This window comes from Halichoerus grypus, chromosome 11 (genome assembly GCF_964656455.1).
Source record: "Halichoerus grypus chromosome 11, mHalGry1.hap1.1, whole genome shotgun sequence".
NCBI lineage: Eukaryota > Metazoa > Chordata > Mammalia > Carnivora > Phocidae > Halichoerus > Halichoerus grypus.
Window position 1 is genome coordinate 69,396,793 of NC_135722.1, and position 21,348 is coordinate 69,418,140.

Consider the following 21,348-nt stretch of genomic DNA (forward strand, 5'->3'; position numbering starts at 1 on the left):
GTCACCAGTTGGCTGAAAGGTGGAGATGCTAAAAGGAGGAACTCAAAGTTTAGGGCTGTGGTTGCAAAAGTTATAATGAGGCAAGTTTTAGGTATGTGAGTTTGAGGTGCCCTCAGGACATCCAGATAAGAATGTTTGTGTGTTAATGTCATAAATGACACCTCTGGAAGAAACTGGAAGTGACAGGGCGAAATCATAGAAAGGAGACAGTAAATGAATGTCAGTGGGTGACAGTGTAACTGTAAAGGAAATGGGTCCTTAAATTCGTTCAAAAATAGAATAGCATACAGTTACTAGAAAACAGTTTTAATTTAATTCTCTGTAGCTCTTATTACTGGGTTATTTAAATAAACAATTAGAAAAGTTAAACTATATTCTTCATACTTTAATTTATTATCATTACTAGTCATTTAGTTTATAATTCAATTCTAACATAATTGTGCAATTTAAGTAAAATTTACTGAAATTGGGCTCACTGTTAATAGCATATAAACCTAAATTCTGTCAAAACCACTTAGTTAAGACACTGAAGGTTTATAGTAATATTTTAAGTTTTTAAATGCTTAGAAATAAAACAAAAATTAACAAACGTATAAGCATTTTGGACATTATAAATTGCAGGGTTCACTTATATAACCAAATTGGGATTGTGAAGGTAGTGATGATTAAAAAACAAAAAATAAAGGAGGAGCCTCTGGTGTTAGGTAGGATGGAGAAGAAAGCAAATGGAAAATTCTTTTACTGCATAACTTTAATAGGCCAAAGAAATGCAAAATTTAAAAAAAATTAAAGGCAGTGAAGATGTATGGACACAACAAAGAATGAATGAACAAAGAGACCTCTGAAAGTGGGCAGGTGTCACCCGCTGCTTTCTTGTTTGAGGGCATCTGCAGGTTCTGGACAAGGCTGCCAATCTAGTTTGGTCTGAATGAAGGGACATTAGTTTACTAGGGTGGCCATACAAAGTACCACAAACTAGGTGGCTGAAAACAACAGAAATTTATTCTCTCATGGTTCTGGAGGCTGGAAGTCAGAAATCAAAGTGTCGACAGGGCCGAGCTTCCTCTGAGACTCTTGGTGGAGTCCTTCCTTGCCTCTTCCTAGCCTCTGGTGGTGGCCATTGATCTTTGGCAATCCTTGTCCTTGTGTTGCATCACTCAAGTTTCTGCCTGTGTCTTCCCGTCACTTTTCCTGTGTGTCTCTCTGTCACTTCTCTTTTGGGGAGATTAAGAGCCCATCCTACTCTAGTGTGTCCTTATACTAGCTAATTACATCTGTGATGATGCTATTTCTCAATAAAGTCACCTTCTGAGGTCCTGGGAAAGGATATGACATGTAGCTGGGGGAGGGGGAGGTGTAACTCCACACAGTACATGACAGTTCTGGAAAAAGAGAAACCAGAAGTACTTTTGGATATTGAAATGATCTGCTACCTCAATTCATAAACAGCAGGAGCCCTAAGTGCATGGTAGTCTTTTTCCTTTGTGATTCATTTGCTGATTCTGGGGGCTGCACGGAGGCTCAAGATTTTAAAGAGGAAGACTGAAATCTCCCATTGTTTTATACTATCTGAAAGAAAAGACCCACCTGAGGAATAGAAACTGCTCAAACTTCAATTAGTGCTTTCCTCACAATGCATGCCAAATTTAGAAACCATATGGTATAGGAAGCTGGAGAGCAAAGCTCAAAAATAGTAAAAATCTGATTGAGTCAGTCAGCCAGGGCATGGGATACACTAGACTCTCAACTGAAATTCCATGTCAGCTGTCCCTTAAAGACATTTTTAAACCAGAAGTTGACTCCTTCTATCTTATGTTGCAACTTACCTCATTTCAATTTCTTTGAATCTGGACAAGGTGAACCATCACTGGGGGGAAAATAATATAAAATTCAATCTGTATGGTATTTTATACTCAATGTCTAGCACAAAAGAAAACATGGTAGATGTGTCAAGAAGCACAAAATGTAACCAATGTGAAAAATAAGTCAATAGAAGAAGACTGACAGAAGATCCAGATGTTAGAATTAGAAAAAAGGGACCATAAAATAGCTATAATCAATCTGTTCAAGGAAATAGGATAAATGATTGAAAAAAGTGGATGAGAAAGAATATTTCAACAGAAAATTGAAGACTATAAAAAGAAAGAAAATGGACATTCTGGGACTGTAAAACACCATATCTGAAATTAAAAACTTATTTTGTTTAACAGCTGATGGGACATAGGTGGGGATATGATTGGTATAATCAAAGACAGAATAATAGAAACGAATCAAATTGAAGCACAGAGAGGAAAAAGAGAAGAAAGCCCAGAGAAAAAGTCACCTGTATCACACAGTCAAATAATCTAATAGGTGTATTTGAGCACAAGAAGGAGCAGAGAGGGAGAAAAATGTGGCAGAAGGAATGTTTCAGGAAATAATGTCTGGGAAATTTTCAAAACTGATACAGGTCTTTCTTCCACAGGTTTAAGAAGTTCTGGAAACCCAAAGGATGAAATATATATAAGGGAAATCACACCTAATCTCATCATAATCAACTAAAAACTTAAAAAAAATCTTAAAAGCCTAGAAAAAAAGACACATTTGTATCAAGGGTACAACATAAAGAATGATGGCTAAATTCTCAATGAAATAATGGAATACAGAAAACAAAATGGAATACTGTTTTCAAAGAAAAATTAAATAAACTGAAGAAGACCCGGCAATACAGAAAGCTATACTTGGCGAATACATTTTTTCAAAAATAAATGTGAAATATAGATATTCTTATGAAAAAAAGCTGATAAAATTTGTTGGCAGTAGACCTATATTACAAGAAATACTAAAAGAAATTTTTTAGGCTGAAAAATATCACTGGTGAAAGCAAGGAAGTACAAGAAGGAATGAAGAACACTAAAGTGGGTAAATATGACTGTTGACCATTTAGAGCAACAATCCTAGCAAAGCCTGTGGGGTACATAATACATATAGAAATAAATCATATGGCAATAGCAAAAAATAGTGTGGGGGGATAAACAGATATAAATATTTGCAAGATTTTTGAATATAAACAAGAACCAACTTAAATTAAAGATTCATTTAGTAATTTCTATTGAAAACTAAATGAATTATACTGAGATGAAACAAAAATATTAAGAGCGGTGATAGAATAAGATAATAAAAATTATTGATGAATCCATAAGAAGGCAGTAAAAGAGAAATAAAAAGTTGAAGAACAAGTGGACAAATAGAAAACAAATAACTAATGAGAGAAATAGAAACTAAAAATAAGCCATGGTCTAATTGGGCAATTTTCATGATACATATATCCACATTATATAAGGAAGTCTTAAAATAGATGTTAAAAGATAATCAACTCAAAGAAATGTGCAAAAGACTTGAACAGACACTTTACAAAATAAGATGCCCAAATTTCCAATAAGCATATGAGAAGGAACGTAACTTGGTAATAGATAATGGAAAGCCAATCAAAATCACAATATGATACAAACACACACTTGCAGAATCTTTAAAAAAAAAAAAGATAGAACCAAGTGTTGGCAAGAGTGCAGAGCAATTTGAACTCTCATACATTTCAGGGAAAGTAGAAATTAGTCCAATCATTTTGGAAAACTGCTTGGCACTATCTACTAAAGCTAAACATATGCAGAGCCTATGATGTAGCAATTCCATTACTAGGTATACATCTAACAATAATTAGGATATAGGTCTTCCAGAAAATACATACATACTTATTAATAAAATCTTTATTTCTAATACCTAAAACTGTAAATAATCCAAATGTCCATCTATAGAAGAACTGATAGGTAAATTCAGGTAGTAAATCCATACAAAGGGACATGACATAGCAGCAATAAAAAACAATAAACTACTAATATATGCAATGATGGGATAAGCTCTACCACATTACTTTGAGGGGAAAAGGCCAGACACAAAAAACCAAATAATGTAAGATTCTATTTATATTATATAAGAATAGGCAAAGCTAACAGGCATTGAAGAATTCATATGAATGGGGCATATTCTCTATAAAGCTGCTGCTAATTCTGGACTACTAGATTTAGATATCTCTCCTAACTTTTATACTTTGCCTCCCAAGAATCTCCTAAGAAAAATAAGCGTAATTCAGCTATGAATATTTCTATTCTTTGGGTCAAGCCATTTTTCTTTTTGAACTCTCTGTTCGATTTAATATACTGTAGACAGTGAGTAACGTAAAACTTCTTGACTGGCATGAATTACAAACTCTTAATACTTCTTTTTTTTTTTATTATGTTATGTTAAACTCTTAATACTTCTTAACACTCCAACTCAAAAATGGTTGTCTTATGCACACTGCCTGATGAAAGGGCTTAAGTGCATTATATTTAGGAAAACACTGGTAAATTCAGTAGTGTTATAATACAAGTAACCTACTGGGACCTCTTTGAAGATGGGGATTAAGATAGTGCTCGCTTTGGCAGCACATATACTAAATTTGAAGATGGGGATTAAGATACAAAAAGGACATTTGAATAAATAAGGAAATATGGTCAAAAGTAGAGAGTAGTGAACATTTGGGTATCCCTTATTGCATTCCATAGTCATATACAAATAATTTTAAGATTTTTCTTTTTTGTATCTTTGGCCTATTTATTAACTATTATATAATGCAAATTTGATGGCAATTTTTAGAAAACTGTCATATTCTATCTCTTTAGTATATCATATTGGTTAAACTTTAGACAAACCTGAGTCCAAGTATAAGTTCCAGTGTTTAATAATTAGGTGACTTTGAGCAAGTTATTTTTTCTCTCTAAATCTTGGTTTTGTTATTTTTAAATAAGGATAATCATAGTGCTTCCCTTATTGAGAAGAATAACAGAGGTACTTCACATAAGTGTCCATGTTTATGTACAAAATGACATCGTTGTCAGATAAGATTCCAGGGGTGGCAGAGTAGCTGAAGAGTGCTTTCTAATACTAGAGTAAGGAACCAATTCTGAGCAGAGAAATTATATAAGGGTAGTTACGTGAAAGACAGAGAGCTACAGCAATAGGTTGAAAGGGACGCTTTAACAGAACAATTTCCATAGAAATAATATTCCATGGAAATCAATTAAAGAGTTTTTCAAGACTGTATCTAAATAAGGTCTCTAACAGTAGAGAAACAAAGAACTATTTCAAGGAGAAAACATTTCAGACAAAAAGGCATAGGAAAAGAACATTGGTACAAAAGAGGATGAAGATCAACTGGAAAAATTCCCTTAGCCACACTGTTAGGGACAGTCACTAGCACCTTGGTAAAAGAGACTGAAGATTAGATCATATCTATTGTTTACTCTTTATAACTCCTTGAATGTAGCTACATATAGTAATCTGTACACAATCATAGAATTGGAACCCAGAGCAGAAGAGTTTCCCAAATCTCAGGAGAGGAAATAAGTCTGTGGCCATCAGAAACTGGATAGAGGAGGGGCCGAGCAAGATGGCGGAGGAGTAGGAGACCTGGATTTCGTCTGGTCTCAGGAATTCAGCTGGATGGGGATCAAACCATTCTGAACACCTACAAACTCAACAGGAGATCGAAGAAAAGAATAGCAACAACTCTCTGAACAGAAAAGCGACTACTTTCTGGAAGGTAGGACGAGCGGAGAAGTGAATCCGAGGCGATATTTGGGAGGATAGATGGCGGGGGAGGGGCCTCTGTCGGCCGCTTCTGGCAAGTGATAGAGCAGCCGAGCACAAAATCGGAACTTTTAGAAGTCTGCTCCGTTGAGGGACATCACTCCAGTGGCTAAGTGGGGGGTGGAACCCTCGCGGGACAGTGTGGTCTCAGGACCCTCGGGGTCACAGAAAGACCGGGGTGCCTGAGTGTGGCAGAGCTCCCAGGTATCAGAGCAGGGAAGCCAGCTGCAGAGACGGAGCCAAGGTGCGTGCTCTCAGCTCAGGGTTGTCATAAACCGTGATCCGGGGCACAGTCGGGCCACTGCTCCTCCAGCAGGGACCCAACAAGCGGCAGATCCGGGGAGACTCACCTTCCTCCCCTGGGAGGAGAGGTGCGGGAGTGCACCGCAGGGATCTGCTGGATTTGGAGACTCCGCACGGGGTCGGGTGCCAGAGATAGAAATGCTCGGTCACAGGCCGGGGGAGCATGGAGTGTGGCCGAAGACCGGGGAGACGGGAGTGGCTTACTGCTTTTCTCTGGGGGCTCACTGAGGAGCAGGGCTCTGAGTTCTCGGCTCCTCGGGGCAGAGATTGGGAGGCCGCCATTTTCACTCTCGGCCTCCAAAGCTGTACAGGAAAGCTTGCAGGGAACAAAAGCTCCGGAGAGCAAACTCAAGCAGATTACTTAGGCTGGACCGGCAAGGGCAGGGCAAGTCCGCCTCCTGCAGAGACATTTGGGAACCGTGCTAACAGGCCCCTCCCCCAGAAGATCAGTGAGAACAGCCAGCCAAGACCAAGTTTACCGATCAATGAGAACGGCAGAACTCCAGCGCTAGGGGAATACTGCACATAGAATCCATGGCTTTTTTACCATGATTCTTTAGTCTTTCAAAGTTAATTTTTTTTTAATTGTCTTTTTTTTTTTTTGAATTTTTCTTTTTCCCTTTTTCAACCAACATCTTATCAATCCCTTTTTTAAAAAACATTCTTATTTTTCATTTTTAGAGTCATATTCTATCCCTTTATAGTAGTTACCCGTTTTTTTGGCATATATATATAAGTTGTTGTTCTCTCTTTAAAATTTTGAGATAGTTTCTTCTAACAGATCAAAATATACCCTAACTCTCTAGTGTATGGCTTTTTTCTACTCCCCTGCCTGATCACATTCTCTCCCCTTTTTTCTTTTTTTTTTTTAAATCCTCTTCTTTCTTTTTTCAAACAACTTCTTATCAATTCCTTTTAAAAAATTTTTATAATTTTCACCTTTACAGTCATATTCCATCCCTTCATCATTTCAACCCTTATTTTTGTACATATATAAGTTTTTCTTTCTTTAAAATTTTGGGAGGCACTTTCTTCTAACAGACCAAAATATACCCAAAATCTAGTGTGTGGCACTGATCTATGTACCAGCCTGATCATATTTGATCATATTCTGTTTTTTTTTCTGTTTTGTTCTGTTTTTGTTTGTTTTTATCTTTATCATTTCCTTTTCCTTTTTTTTTTTTTCTTTTTCTTTTTTCTCTCTTTCCCTTTCTCTTCCCCCTGCTTCAGGTCTTTTCTGATTTGTTTAGAGTATATTTTCTGGGGACGTTGTTACCCTGTCAGCATTTTGTTCTCTCATTCATCTATTCTCTTCTGGACAAAATGAGAAGACGGAAAAAATCACCTCAACAAAAAGAACAAGAGGTAGTACCGACTGCCAGGGACCTATTCAATACAGACATTAGTACGATGTCGGATCTAGAGTTCAGAATCATCACTTTAAAGATACTAGCTGGGCTTGAAAAAAGCATGGAAGTTATTAGAGAAACCCTTTCTGGAGAAATAAAATAACTAAAATCTAACCAAGTCGAAATCAAAAAGACGATTAATGAGGTGCAATCAAATATGGGGGCGCTAGGTGCTAGGATAAATGAGGCAGAAGAAAGAATTAGTGATATAGAAGACCAAATGATGGAAAAAAAAGAACCTGAGAAAAAGAGAGATAAACAACTACTGGATCACGAGGGCAGAATTCGAGAGATAAGTGATACCATAAGACGAAACAACATTAGAATAATTGGGATCCCAGAAGAAGAAGAAAGAGGGAGAGGGGCAGAAGGTATATTGGAGCAAATTATAGCAGAGAACTTCCCTAATTTGGGGAAGGAAACAGGCATCAAAATCCAGGAAGCACAGAGAACCCCTCTCAAAATCAATAAAAATAGGTCAACACCCCGGCATCTAATAGTAAAACTTACGAGTCTCAGAGACAAAGAGAAAATCCTGAAAGCAGCTCGGGAGAAGAGATCTGTAACCTACAATGGTAGAAACATTAGATTGGCAACAGACCTATCCACAGAGACCTGGCAGGCCAGAAAGGACTGGCAGGACATATTCAGAGCACTAAATGAGAAAAATATGCAGCCAAGAATACTATATCCAGCTAGGCTGTCTTTGAAAATGGAAGGAGAGAGAAAAAGCTTCCAGGACAAACAAAAACTAAAGGAATTTGCAAACAGGAAACCAGCCCTACAAGAAATATTGAAAGGGGTCCTCTAAGCAAAGACAGAGCCTAAAAGCAACATAGACCAGAAAGGAACACAGACAATATACTGTAACAGTCACCTTACAGGCAATACAATGGCACTAAATTCCTATCTTTCAATAGTTACCCTGAATGTAAATGGGCTAAATGCCCCAATCAAAAGACACAGGCTATCAGATTGTATAAAAAAACAAGACCCATCGATATGCTGTCTGCAAGAGACTCATTTGAGACCCAAAGACCCCCCAGATTGAAAGTGAGGGGGTGGAAAATCATTTACCATGCTAATGGACACCAAAAGAAAGCTGGGGTGGCAATCCTTATATCAGACAAATTATATTTTAAACCAAAGACTGTAATAAGAGATGAGGGAGGACACTATATCCTACTTCAAGGGTCTGTCCAACAAGAAGATCTAACAATTGTAAATACCTATGCCCCTAACATGGGAGCAGCCAATTATATAAGGCAAATAATAACAAAAGCAAAGAAACACATTGACAACAATACAATAATAGTGGGGGACTTTAACACCCCCCTCACTGAAATGGACAGATCGTCTAAGCAAAAGATCAACAAGGAAATAAAGACTTTAAATGACACACTGGACCAAATGGACTTCACAGACATATTTAGAACATTCCATCCCAAAGCAACAGAATACACATTCTTCTCTAGCGCCCATGGAACATTCTCCAGAATCCATCACATCCTAGGTCATAAATCAGGTCTCAACCGGTACCAAAAGATTGGGATCATTCCCTGCCTATTTTCAGACCACCATGCTTTGAAACTAGAACTCAGTCACAAGAGGAAAGTCGGAAAGAACTCAAATACATGGAGGCTAAAGAGCATCCTACTAAAGAATGAATGAGTCAACCAGGAAATTAAAGAAGAATTAAAAAATTCATGGAAACCAATGAAAATGAAAACACAAGTATTCAAAATCTTTGGGATGCAGCAAAGGCAGTCCTAAGAGGAAAGTATATAGCAATATAAGCCTTTCTCAAGAAACAAGAAAGGTCCCAAGTACACAACCTACCCCTACACCTAAAGGAGCTTGAGAATGAATAGCAAATAAAACCTAAACCCAGCAGGAGAAGAGAAATAATAAAGATCAGAGCAGAAATCAATGAAATAGAAACTAAAACAACAGTAGAACAGATCAACAAAACTAGGAGCTGGTTCTTTGAAAGAATTAAAAGATTGATAAACCCCTGGCCAGACTTATCAAAAAGAAAAGAGAAATGACCCAAATCAACAAAATCATGAATGAAAGAGGAGAGATCACAACCAACACCAAAGAAATACAAACAATTATAAGAACATATTATGAGCAACTCTATGCCAGCAAATTAGATAACCTGGAAGAAATGGATGCAGTCCTAGAGATGTATCAACTACCAAAACTGAACCAGGAAGAAATAGAAAACCTGAACAGACCTAGAACCACTAAGGAAATTGAAGCAGTCATCAAAAATCTCCCAACAAACAAAAGCCCAGGGCCAGATGGCTTCCCAGGGGAATTCTACCAAACATTTCAAGAAGAATTAATACCTATTCTTCTGAAACTGTTCCAAAAAATAGAAATGGAAGGAAAACTTCCAAACTCATTTTATGAGGCCAGCATTACCTTGATCCCCAAACCAGACAAAGACCCCATCAAAAAGGAGAATGACAGACCAATATCCCTGATGAACATGGATGCAAAAATTCTCACCAAAATACTAGCCAATAGGATCCAACAGTACATTAAAAGGATTATTCACCACGACCAAGTGGGATTTATTCCTGGGCTGCAAGGTTGGTTCAACATCCGCAAATCAATCAACGTGATACAATACATTAACAAAAGAAAGAACAAGAATCATATGATCCTCTCAATAGATGCAGAAAAAGCATTTGACAAAGTACAGCATCCTTTCTTGATCAAAACTCTTCAGAGTATAGGCATAGAGGGTACATACCTCAATATCATAAAAGCCATCTATGAAAAACCTACAGCGAATATCATTCTCAATCGGGAAAAACTGAGAACTATTCCCCTAAGGTCAGGAACACGGCAGGGATGTCCCCTATCACCACTGCTATTCAACATAGTATTGGAAGTGCTAGGCAAAGCAATCAGACAACAAAAAGAAATCAAAGGCATCCAAATCGGCAAAGAAGAAGTCAAACTCTCACTCTTTGCAGATGATATGATACTTTCTGTGGAAAACCCAAAAGACTCCACCCCAACACTGCTAGAACTCATACAGGAATTCAGTAAAGTGGCAGGATATAAAATCAATGCACAGAAATCAGTGGCATTCCTATACACCAACAACAAGACAAAGGAAAGAGAAATTAAGGAGTTGATCCCATTTACAATTGCACCCAAAACCATCAGATACCTAGGAATAAATCTAACCAAAGAGGCAAAGGATCTGTAGTCAGAAAACTATAAAATACTCATGAAAGGAATTAAGGAAGACACAAATAAATGGAAAAACGTTCCATGCTCATGGATTGGAAGAACAAATATTGTGAACATGTCAATGCTACCTAGAGCAATCTACACATTCAATGCAATCCCTATCAAAATACCATCCACTTTTTTCAAAGAAATGCAACAAATAATCCTAAAATTTGCATGGAACCAGAAAAGACCCCGAATAGCCAGAGGAATGTTGAAAAAGAAAAGCAAAGCTGGCGGCATCACAATTCCAGACTTCCAGCTCTTTACAAAGCTGTCATCATCAAGGCAGTATGGTACTGGCACAAAAACAGGCACATAGATCAATGGAACAGAATAGAGAGCCCAGAAATGGACCCTCAACTCTATGGTCAACTCATCTTCGACAAAGCAGGAAAGAATGTCCGATGGAAAAAAGACAGTCTCTTCAACAATTGGTGTTGGGAAAATTGGACAGCCACATGCAGAAGAATGAAACTGGACCATTTCCTTACACCACACACAAAAATAGACTCCAAATGGTTGAAAGACCTCAATGTGAGACAGGAGTCCATCAACATCCTAAAGGAGAACACAGCCTTCGACCTCAGCCGCAGCACCTTCTTTCTAGAAACATTGCCAAAGGCAAGGGAAGCAAGGGCAAAAATGAACTATTGGGACTTCATCAAGATAAAAAGCTTTTGCAAAGCAAAGGAAACAGTCAACAAAACCAAAAGACAACTGACAGAATGGGAGAAGATATGTGCAAATGACATATCAGATAAAGGGCTAGTATCCAAAATCTATAAAGAACTTATCAAACTCAACACCCAAAGAACAAATGATCCAATCAAGAAATGGGCAGAAGACATGAACAGACATTTTTCCAAAGAAGACATCCAAATGGCCAACAGACACATGAAAAAGTGCTCAACATCGCTCGGCATCAGGGAAATCCAAATCAAAACCTCAGTGAGATACCACTTCACAGCAGTCAGAATGGGTAAAATTAATAAGTCAGGAAACGACAGATGTTGGCGGGGATGCGGAGAAAGGGGAACCTTCCTACACTGTTGGTGGGAATGCAAGCTGGTGCAGCCACTCTGGAAAACAGTATGGAGGTTCCTCAAAATTTGAAAATAGAGCTACCATACGATCCAGCAATTGCACTACTGGGTATTTACCCAAAGATACAAATGTAGGGATCCGAAGGGGTACGTGCACCCTGATGTTTATAGCAGCAATGTCCACAATAGCCAAACTGTGGAAAGAGCCAAGATGTCCATCAATAGATGAATGGATAAAGAAGAAGTGGTATATATATTCAATGGAATATTATGCAGCCATCAAAAGGAATGAAATCTTGCCATTTGCAACGACGTGGATGGAACTGGAGGGTATTATGCTGAGCGAAATAAGTCAAACAGAGAAAGACATGTATCATATGACCCCACTGATATGAGGAATTCTTAATCTCAGGAAACAAACTGAGGGTTGCTGGATTGGGGGGTGGTGTGGGAGGGATGGGGTGACTGGGCGATAGACAGTGGGGAGGGTATGTGTTCTGGTAAACGCTATGAATTGTGCAAGACTGTTGAATCTCAGATCTGTACCTCTGAAACAAATAATGCAATATATGTTAAGAAAAAAAAAAAGAAGAAGATAGCAGGAGGGGAAGAATGAAAGGGGGAAATCGGAGGGGGAGACGAACCATGAGAGACGATGGACTCTGAAAAACAAACTGAGGGTTCTAGATGGGAGAGGGGTGGGAGGATGGGTTAGCTTGGTGATGGGTATTAAGGAGGGCACGTTCTGCATGGAGCACTGGGTGTTATGCACAAACAATGAATCATGGAACACTACCTCTAAAGCTAATGATGTAATGTATGGTGATTAACATAACAATAAAAAATTTTTAAAAAACTGGATAGAATGGTCAAAAATATGAAATTATCTATAACAATTGAAATTGTATAACAGAAGTCACAATACTATGTATTCTCACACATGTCTTTTTCCTGAAAATAAAAATAAAAGCAAAGGAAATGAACAAGCATTTGAAAATTTTGGACAGCAGTATCTGAAGTGAGAGAGAAACAAACACAGGCTCACACCATGAGCCTTCTGTAATTTCTGGATTTCAGTGACCAGTACAAAATCCCACACTCCAGCATCCCTCCCCTCCCTCACTACCCTAATAGGAACTGACATAAGGTTGCCAAGTTCTTATTTTAGCAAGAACTGACATTTAAAAACAATCACAAATCACCATTTACTCCCTTCTTCATTTCAGAAAAGAATGAACTGATACCAAAAAATATAGGATGGACATGAACTGGGAGGGAAAGTGCATTATGAAAAATTGTCTATATCATTCCCATTATTCTCATTTTTGTGCTGGTATGGGACAACTTCTCTGTGAACTGAAATTGGTTTGTGGGCCAGGATTTCAAACCCACTGCCCCAAAGCACTGTTGTGTTCCAGCATTGTGGATAAAAGACACCTGTACCACTAACTCAAACATTTTATTCCTATGCAAATGCATATGGGGTTCTTGTTACACAATGTGGGGATAAGGCAGTCTCAACAAATCCCTTATCAATTTTAACAAACCTTAATTTTTGGAAAACTTGACATATAGATCAATATTGGCCCTACCTTGGTGATTAGAGTCGAGATTCCCTTTCAATGTGCAACTTATAAATAAGAGTACCAAGACCCCGTGTTTAACTCTTATAATACCACTTACAACACTGGATTGCAACATTGGCTGGCATGACTATCTCTCTTCTAGACACTAACGTCTTGAGAGCAGTAACTAGTTTTCCTCACCTTGGTACCCTTACAACCAAAGCCAACAGTTGGGACAACGTGAGCCCTTATACATATGAAAGAATGCATGGCTCTGCTCAGATGTGTCTCCCGACACATAATAACTATACACAACAAATCTCTGCTGGGAATTGGCTCTGTCCTTCAATATTCACTGATTCATTCTTCAGAATATATGAAACCCTTACGAAGTGTTTAACGCTGTGCTAACTGCTAAAGACAATCAAAATGAGCAGAATGTAGTTCTTGCCTTCAAGGGCGGCAACAGCATTTCCTCTCTGGAGCTCACGTTATCCTCTCAGCACAGTGCCAATTTCTTGAATGATATAAATAATAAAATTGTTGGAGATCTCCATGGAGCAAACATTTGCTCTGATATGTTTTTCTTAGTGAGAATAAAGTCCGTTTATCACTGTAAGTAGCAATACCCACTCTGTTTCTGTAAGAGTCGTCTTCTCTAACAGATTACAGCCACTATCCCCCTGACACATTTTACTTAAATTGGAGCCTTAGCCTTATCCACTCTAAATGAAACAATAAATCTGCTTACTATTGCAAGTTTTGTTGTATTTGCTGTTCTCCTGTGCAAACCCTTCCAGCCGGCACTGAAAACGATGCTGCCAAAATTCTTGAAACCAAGGGTTTCGAAGGTTTGTTTCTGGCCGGAGCTTCAGATAATAATCATCAAACCACTTGACATCAGGAGACTGGAGCTTGATTGTGATTCCACCAACAGCTTCTCGCTGATACCCATCTGTCACATCATACCTGTCTGCCCAGCCATCACTGTGGGGAAACAAAAACCAGCTCAGTTCAGAACAAATATCTTCTAAGGAAATGATTCCATATTTGCTTTCCTTTTGAAAAGTTCAGTCATTAAATGGCTCTTCAAGCCACACCAGGATATACATTATACCTACATGATTACTGAAAAAGAAGCTTGGAATAAAGAGTATAAAACACCATGGGAACTTTGGGTCTAAGAGGGCTAGAAGGCACCAGTCTTACTAACCTCCAACTGTGGAGAATAACCTAATGCTTTTGCAGAATTTTACTGGTTGTAAAACCAGTATATGCATGGAAATTGCATGATATCACCATTCATACTATTTACTGGATAGCTAGGTCAAGTTAACTTTAAATCCATTCTGTTCCTTTACTTTATAATAATTATTATAATGATCATAAAGTAAAAATGAAAATATTTCTAAAACACACCTAATATTAATTTAACATCCTATGACATGATATTCATTTTTTTTCACATTTTACAAGTAAATTATAAGGAGGTTAAAAAAACTGATTATGGTCATTCTGTTAAATATAGATTCTTCAACACTTCAAATGGTGTCCCATAATCCACAATCCATATACTCTTTCCTATCACATGGTACTTCTTTAATACATTTAAAATGCACATATGAAATCCTGTTTTACATTGGACAGATTAAAAAACTTCTTAACAATGAGCCATCAAGGATGGTGACAGGGATCATACACTTCAATATTGCTATCATTTTATGTACTGACCACTCAAAGTAACCTAGGAATTTTAAAATAAAAGAGTTTGAAATCAGAGAGTTTGTGTTACAATGGTATAAGAGTATAAAAGAATAAGGGGAAAGTATTCTAAACTTATTTGGAAAATATGTGAGACACAACATCGGAAATAAAAGACATAAAAATATGTTTATATCAAATTTGGGCACACCTCGAGCCATTCAGGACAACCGATACTGACTTTTCCATCCTCTCTCCCATTGGAAGATGCACAACTTGTGCTAAGTATCTGCTGGGACCCAGTGAGGCTGTCCTTCCTTTGAAGACAGGCAAGTGCTTTTTCAGGAAAGATAAAGAAAGTCAAGGGACATTTTAACACTGAGAAAAAGTAACAAAGAGGGAAGACAAGGGGTTTGGAGAGAGCTGAGTGGAAACAGAACGGAGCCTCCTGAAAGCAAAGCAGGAAGTGTTTGGAGGTAAGAGGCGGGGGTGGGGGGGTGGGGGGTTGGGGAGTAGGGTGAGGTGGTGAGGGCAGGCACTGGGGAAAGGGGGAGGGAAAGGATTTACATTCACAATCATTTTTTATTTCATCCATATTAGATATATTTATCAGAATGTAAATTTCCCTTTATCTTCCTTCAAATGCATTTTTGTCTTTTTAACTTTTTTTGTAGGTGGAGAGCATGCTCCAATATTTTGCATATAAAAATCAGTGCTGGGGAAGGTATTATATAAGTAATTAATTAAAATAAGTATAAAAAACATGTACTTTTTTTCTAGCATGCTCTGTTATGGCAACTCTGACTTAAAAACTGATGAGAGTTTTTCCAAAGGTCACGGATTAGTCATTAAGATATCATAGGGGCTTGCCATAACTTGAGATGTTTCCTAAGGCATCAATGGGTAAAAGAGGAGAAAAAAAATAAACAAACAAAATGAACCATTTCTTCTAAGTCGTCGCTGACAAAAGAGATTTCGTTGAAAATTATGGTGAAATTTCAAAACTTTTGTGGCAGATCAGGAAAAAAACACTAATAAGTCATGCAATATGTTTTGTCCCAGTGTTGAATTTGGTTACTTCACAGATTCTCTTCCCTCAAATTTCTCATTTTCAGCTGCAGAAGATTTTATTTAAAGCTGACAAGTTGAAATGCTGTGGGCTTGTTTGCCTCATTTTCTCCCTCTGTTGTGGAGGGTTTATTATATCACTGGTATGAGAGTGTGGGTCTCATTGGCGCTGGAGGAGATGCAGGGGCGTGCTGCAAATGGGGCAGGAAAGGCTGTTTGTCAAGCAGAGCCCCATTCTCCAAGAAGTGGGAATTTAAATTGCTCCTTTTGTTAATGCTAGCTCGCTCTTATGTAACACTATGATTATGAATATTACATAAGAAATGTAAGATTATAATGGTTCCAATTTACCCTTCACAATTCATTCACTGAATTTAATGGGGATTGTAAAAAGCTTGTCTTGATAAACTTTTTTGGAGGATATATTTCCACAAAAAAAGTATCCAGGCCAGAGTGTGTTAATTGACTCAATTCTCATCATGTTCTTTAGCTTTTTTTTTCCAGGTACAAATCTCTTCTCCATTTTTAAGAATCTGGCAAAAGATGTTTTATTAGTAGTCTATAAGTTAGAGTTGTGAATTTAAAACAGTTTTGTTCCAGATGTTTCCATTCAACAGCAAAGTAAAAAATCATAATGGAGTTTGTATGCAAACAGAAAATTCCAATATCTATTTGACAAAACAGGGTTATTCTATTTAAACTTACTGAGGAATGTCTGCTATGTAAGTTTCAAGAAACTTCATTCCATGCTGGCTAAGGTAGATGGTGTCATGTTGACTTTAGGTTATTAAATATTAACATTTTCATAAAAATGTGCTTTTAAGATTTGTGTTAAGATGATAGGGTATCTCTAAGTAAGAAATAATCCAAAAGCAAAATGAAATGCCAAGAAAAACTTGGCGCTTACTTTTCTATGATCTAATGCTTTACATTACATTGATAGATTAGACTGTCAAGTACTACCTAAATACTTTTGGGTAACATCTATTCTACCAAATAAGGAATAAAGAGTGGGGAGGAAGATAAGGAAAGAAACTAAAAATACACCATTTTTAAAACATCTCTCTAGATTTAGTATCTATCTATCATCCATCTATCTATCTATCATCTATCTATCTATCTATCTATCTATCTATCTATCTATCTATCTATCATCTATCATCATGTCCATCCATTCATCCATCCAACCATCCATTTATCTAATTTCCCTTCTCACTGGTGGACATTTTACCCATCTCCCCATAATCCATTTCATTATTTTCCTTCCGATTCCCTGATACACAGTTAATCCTCATTATTTGCAGATTCTGTATGTGCAAATTCATCTACTTGCTAAAATTTATTTGCAATCCCCAAATCAATACTCATGGCACTTTTGTGGTCACTTTCACACATGCACAGAGTGGCAAAAATTTTGAGTCTCTTGATGTGCACATTCCCAGCTGAGACTGAACAACATGCTCCTCTGCTTTCTTGTTTTAGCTTTCATATTATAAACAAGTGTTCTTTTCATGATCTATTTAGTATCAGGGTTTTTGTATTTTTGTGAGTTTTTTTTGTTGTTGATTTCACTGTTTAAAATAATGCCCCAGCATAGTGCTGATGTGTTGCCTAGAGTTCCCAAGTGCAAGAAGGCTGTGATATCCCCTACATAGAAAATGCATTTTTAAAATCAGCTGCATTCATGCATGAGTAAAGTGCTATTCGTTGTGAGTTCAATATTAATGAATCAACAATATATATTAAATAAGGTGTTTTTAGACAGGAACATGCATAAAGCAAGGTTATGTACTGCCTACTTGATGGAAATGTTGTGAGTAGAGGCCCCCAGCAATTTAAACCTATACTTCCCCTGGGGACAGTGGTCACTATTCACTAATTCAATGTTTGGTGCATGTTTGTGGAACATAACTACTGTGAATAACAAGAATTAAGTGTACATATAATATTCTTAATTGGTGTACATATAATATCCTTCATTGGAGTGTTATATTAATCAGGCCTCCAGCTTTTCTTTGACTATAGAAACTGAGTGAGTTGGACATTTAAAATAGGAAAAACATTTTTAGCTTACTTGGCTTAACTAAAGGAGGAATCTTTAATATGTACCCATTCTAAAAACACCTCCTTAGTAGATACCTGAGATTCTTTAAATTCTCCCTGAAGACATCTTAAGGACATGCTCATCCTGCAAGAATTTACTTTCATTTTCTTTCCAAATTGCATTACCAAAATATATTTTCCTACTCTATTATCTACATATCCTCCTTTCTCCTCTCAGCCCTCAATTTCCAGTATTTCTCCTAATTAGCAATTCATGGAAATTTAATTTTTATCTGTTTTCAACAGAAGATTGTTGTTTAACAAAATTGACTCTGGAATTCTCTAGCTATGATTCATCTTCCATATCTCTATAGCTTTTCTTATTTTCATCAACATTTATTAAATATCTACCTATCTTAGACTAAATTATTTTGTGGCAATAAACAGTTCCAATGTCCCAGTGGTTTAGTACAAAAGTTTATTTCTTGCTTAGCCTTTAGATTCATTGCAGATGGTCTATAACTCTGCTTCATGTTGCCTTCATTCTGAGACACAGTCTGAAAGAACAGTTTCCTTCTGGGACATGGCCAATGTTGTGGAAGGAAAAAACATGCAATTGTTCTTAAGTAGTCTACTCAGAAGTGGCACAGGTCACTTCTGTTCACATTTCATTGATGAAAGCAAGTCATATGGCCAAGCCTAACCTAAATGGTACAGGTGCATATGATTTTTCCCACACAGGGGATCAATTAATGTTGTGAAGAAAAATTCACTTCACCACATTTATTATGTATTGACATTGTATTGAGACTGAAAAAAACAAGTTAAATAGGTTTTAGACACTACACTCCAAGACTCACAGACTAGTAGAGAAATGAGAAAGAAGGACAGATATATAAATAAATGACTCATACAAATAAATATTGTTGCAGGTGTGAAACAAATGCAATGGGAGAGAACATCGGTAAATAACTATGTAGGAAGATCAGTTTTTTAAATTAATTAATTAATTAATTTATTTATTTATAAAAGGAAACTTATTTATTTGTGAGAGAGAGAGAGTGCAGGGGAGGGGCAGCAGGAGAGGGAGAGGGAATCTTAAGCAGGCTCTACAGTCATCATGGAGCCTGACTCGGGGCTCGATCTCACCACCCTGAGATCATGATCTGAGACAAAATCAAGGGTTGGACGCTTAACCAACTGAGCCACCCAGGCGCTCCCAGTTTTATTTTTTTTAAGTATTTATTTATTTATCAGAGGGGGATAGGGGTAGAGGGAGAGGGAGAGAATCCCAAGCCAACTCCCCACTGATCTCAGAGCTCCACTTGGCTCCATTTCAGGACCCTGAGATCATGACCTGAGCTCAAGCTGAGAGACCGGAGCTTAACCAACCAAGCCACTGAGGCTCCCTGGAAGATCAGTTTTAAACTGAGCTTGAAAAGTATGGATAATGGAGCGATAATGGTATTTTGAAATGTTATTTCCTAGATAGGGAGAAGGTATTTGGGGATCAGAAAATAGTGACTATGAAGGATCGGAGCTACGTAGATCACCCAGGACAGTGAGCCAATGAGAAGTAAGCAGAGGAAGACCAGTTGCTAATGGTCTGTTGTGTCATCCCAAGGGTTTGGACTTTTTCATTTGGGCAACAGTGAGCCAGTGGTGGCTTTTAATGTGGGAAATGAAATGAGGAGACAATGAGAACCGGATGAACTATGGTAGCAGTTTAACAGATCAGAGTGGTCGTAGATGAGTGTTCAGGGAATCAAGTTAGAAAATGTGCTGCAGTGGTCTCGGAAACTGTTTGGAGGCCTGAATTTCAAGCAGGAGCAGTGGGCTTGCAGAGCCTCATTTGTAAGGAATTCTAAGAATCCATAGGAAGAGATGTGTGGAGAATAGGGGTAAAGGGGGATTTTTACGGTTTATGGGGGACATTAATGCTATTGTGATGATATTGCAGATATAAAACATCCTAAATGTAAAGGAGAGGAAGACAACAGGTCTGGGGCGAAAAAAAGAAAATGAATACAAGCTGGAGTCTGTGATGATTGTGTGTCAGATTTCCTTTTATATGCTCTCTAGTAGTTCTTTTCTCCTGGATTTCTATCTATTCTCTACATATACAACTGATTTGAATGTTAAAAAAAATAAAAGTTAACAATTTTCTTATCTTTGGTCCAGTGCCATATTAACCTACCCTAATCTATTATATTTAGTATTTTTGTATGCTGAACAATAGCTGTTGGCAATCAGAAAATGAGAAATAATGAAAATTATAGAACTCTAAAGACTTGATACTCTATACCATTATGTCCTTACAATATAAATATTGTAACCTTAGAATTATTATTTTTATCATTTATTTTATTAAATCACTGATATATAAAGCAGATCAATACTTATGGTTGTAAAATAATTACTTCAGGGTTTATAACCAATAGATTTAATATCAAAATATATTTCTGGAATGTGGAAGCCCCTGAAGGCTACATGCTAACAGGAATAAGAAAAAATCTTGGAAAATTATGAAGAGAAAAGTTTATGAATTATCAAATGTTATTAGAGATGTTAAATAATTTAAAAAAATTGTTTCTATTATCAAAATCTAAATCTGTATAATGCAGATGATATAATATTCATTTCCTCATTTCCTGTTAATATATTTTAAGTGATTGCTATGGAAAACAGAAAAATACATGTAGCACAGAAAATTGCCATTGGATGATCCTTTAGTTACAGTCTCCATGTTCTATTCATTCCAGCTCATTAATTCAATAAGCATTTTGAATGCCTCTTCTGTGCATTCGAACTGCACAGACACTGTGGTAGGTTCTAGTACATGCCCTTAAGGAGCCAACAGTCCATTAGGCATGACCTGGCTGAATGGGCAATCCTGACTTACGACCCATTGGCAGTCTCCTCATTTATCCTTCGGACTGAACATGCCCTTTCCTTTTTCCTCAGTCTATCTGCAAACAGTACTATTCATTAGGTTTCCAGTCACTGCATCACTTACGAAAAATCACATTCCTGTCCTACCTCCCTGAGATTATTCCCCAATAACCTCAGTTAGTATTCTGGGTGTTTTCAAACTCTCAGTTCTTAACATTTACAATCTCTTGATTTATTTACATGGAAGGCTAATCACATACAATGGGTATGGATTTCATTAGTTGAACTCTCAAACAATCCAATGATTCAGTATAACTCCACAGAGTTCTTGGGAGGCATCTGCCGTGGGCAAACAACATGAAAAATCCCCTCCAAGTCTGTTTCAAAAGGAGCAATACCAGA

General features: G+C 37.3%; 1 protein-coding gene across 3 annotated transcripts in view; it reads right to left on the minus strand.

The window, feature by feature from the left end:
* The window catches only part of GRM5 (glutamate metabotropic receptor 5), a 552,376-nt gene that overhangs the window by 144,973 nt on the left and 386,055 nt on the right, over positions 1-21,348 (minus strand). For all 3 annotated transcript variants that reach the window (XM_078058659.1, XM_078058660.1, XM_036081919.2), the window contains exon 4: positions 13,994-14,229. In XM_078058659.1, coding sequence (XP_077914785.1) covers positions 13,994-14,229 — 236 coding nt within the window. The remainder of the gene's footprint in view (positions 1-13,993; positions 14,230-21,348) is intronic.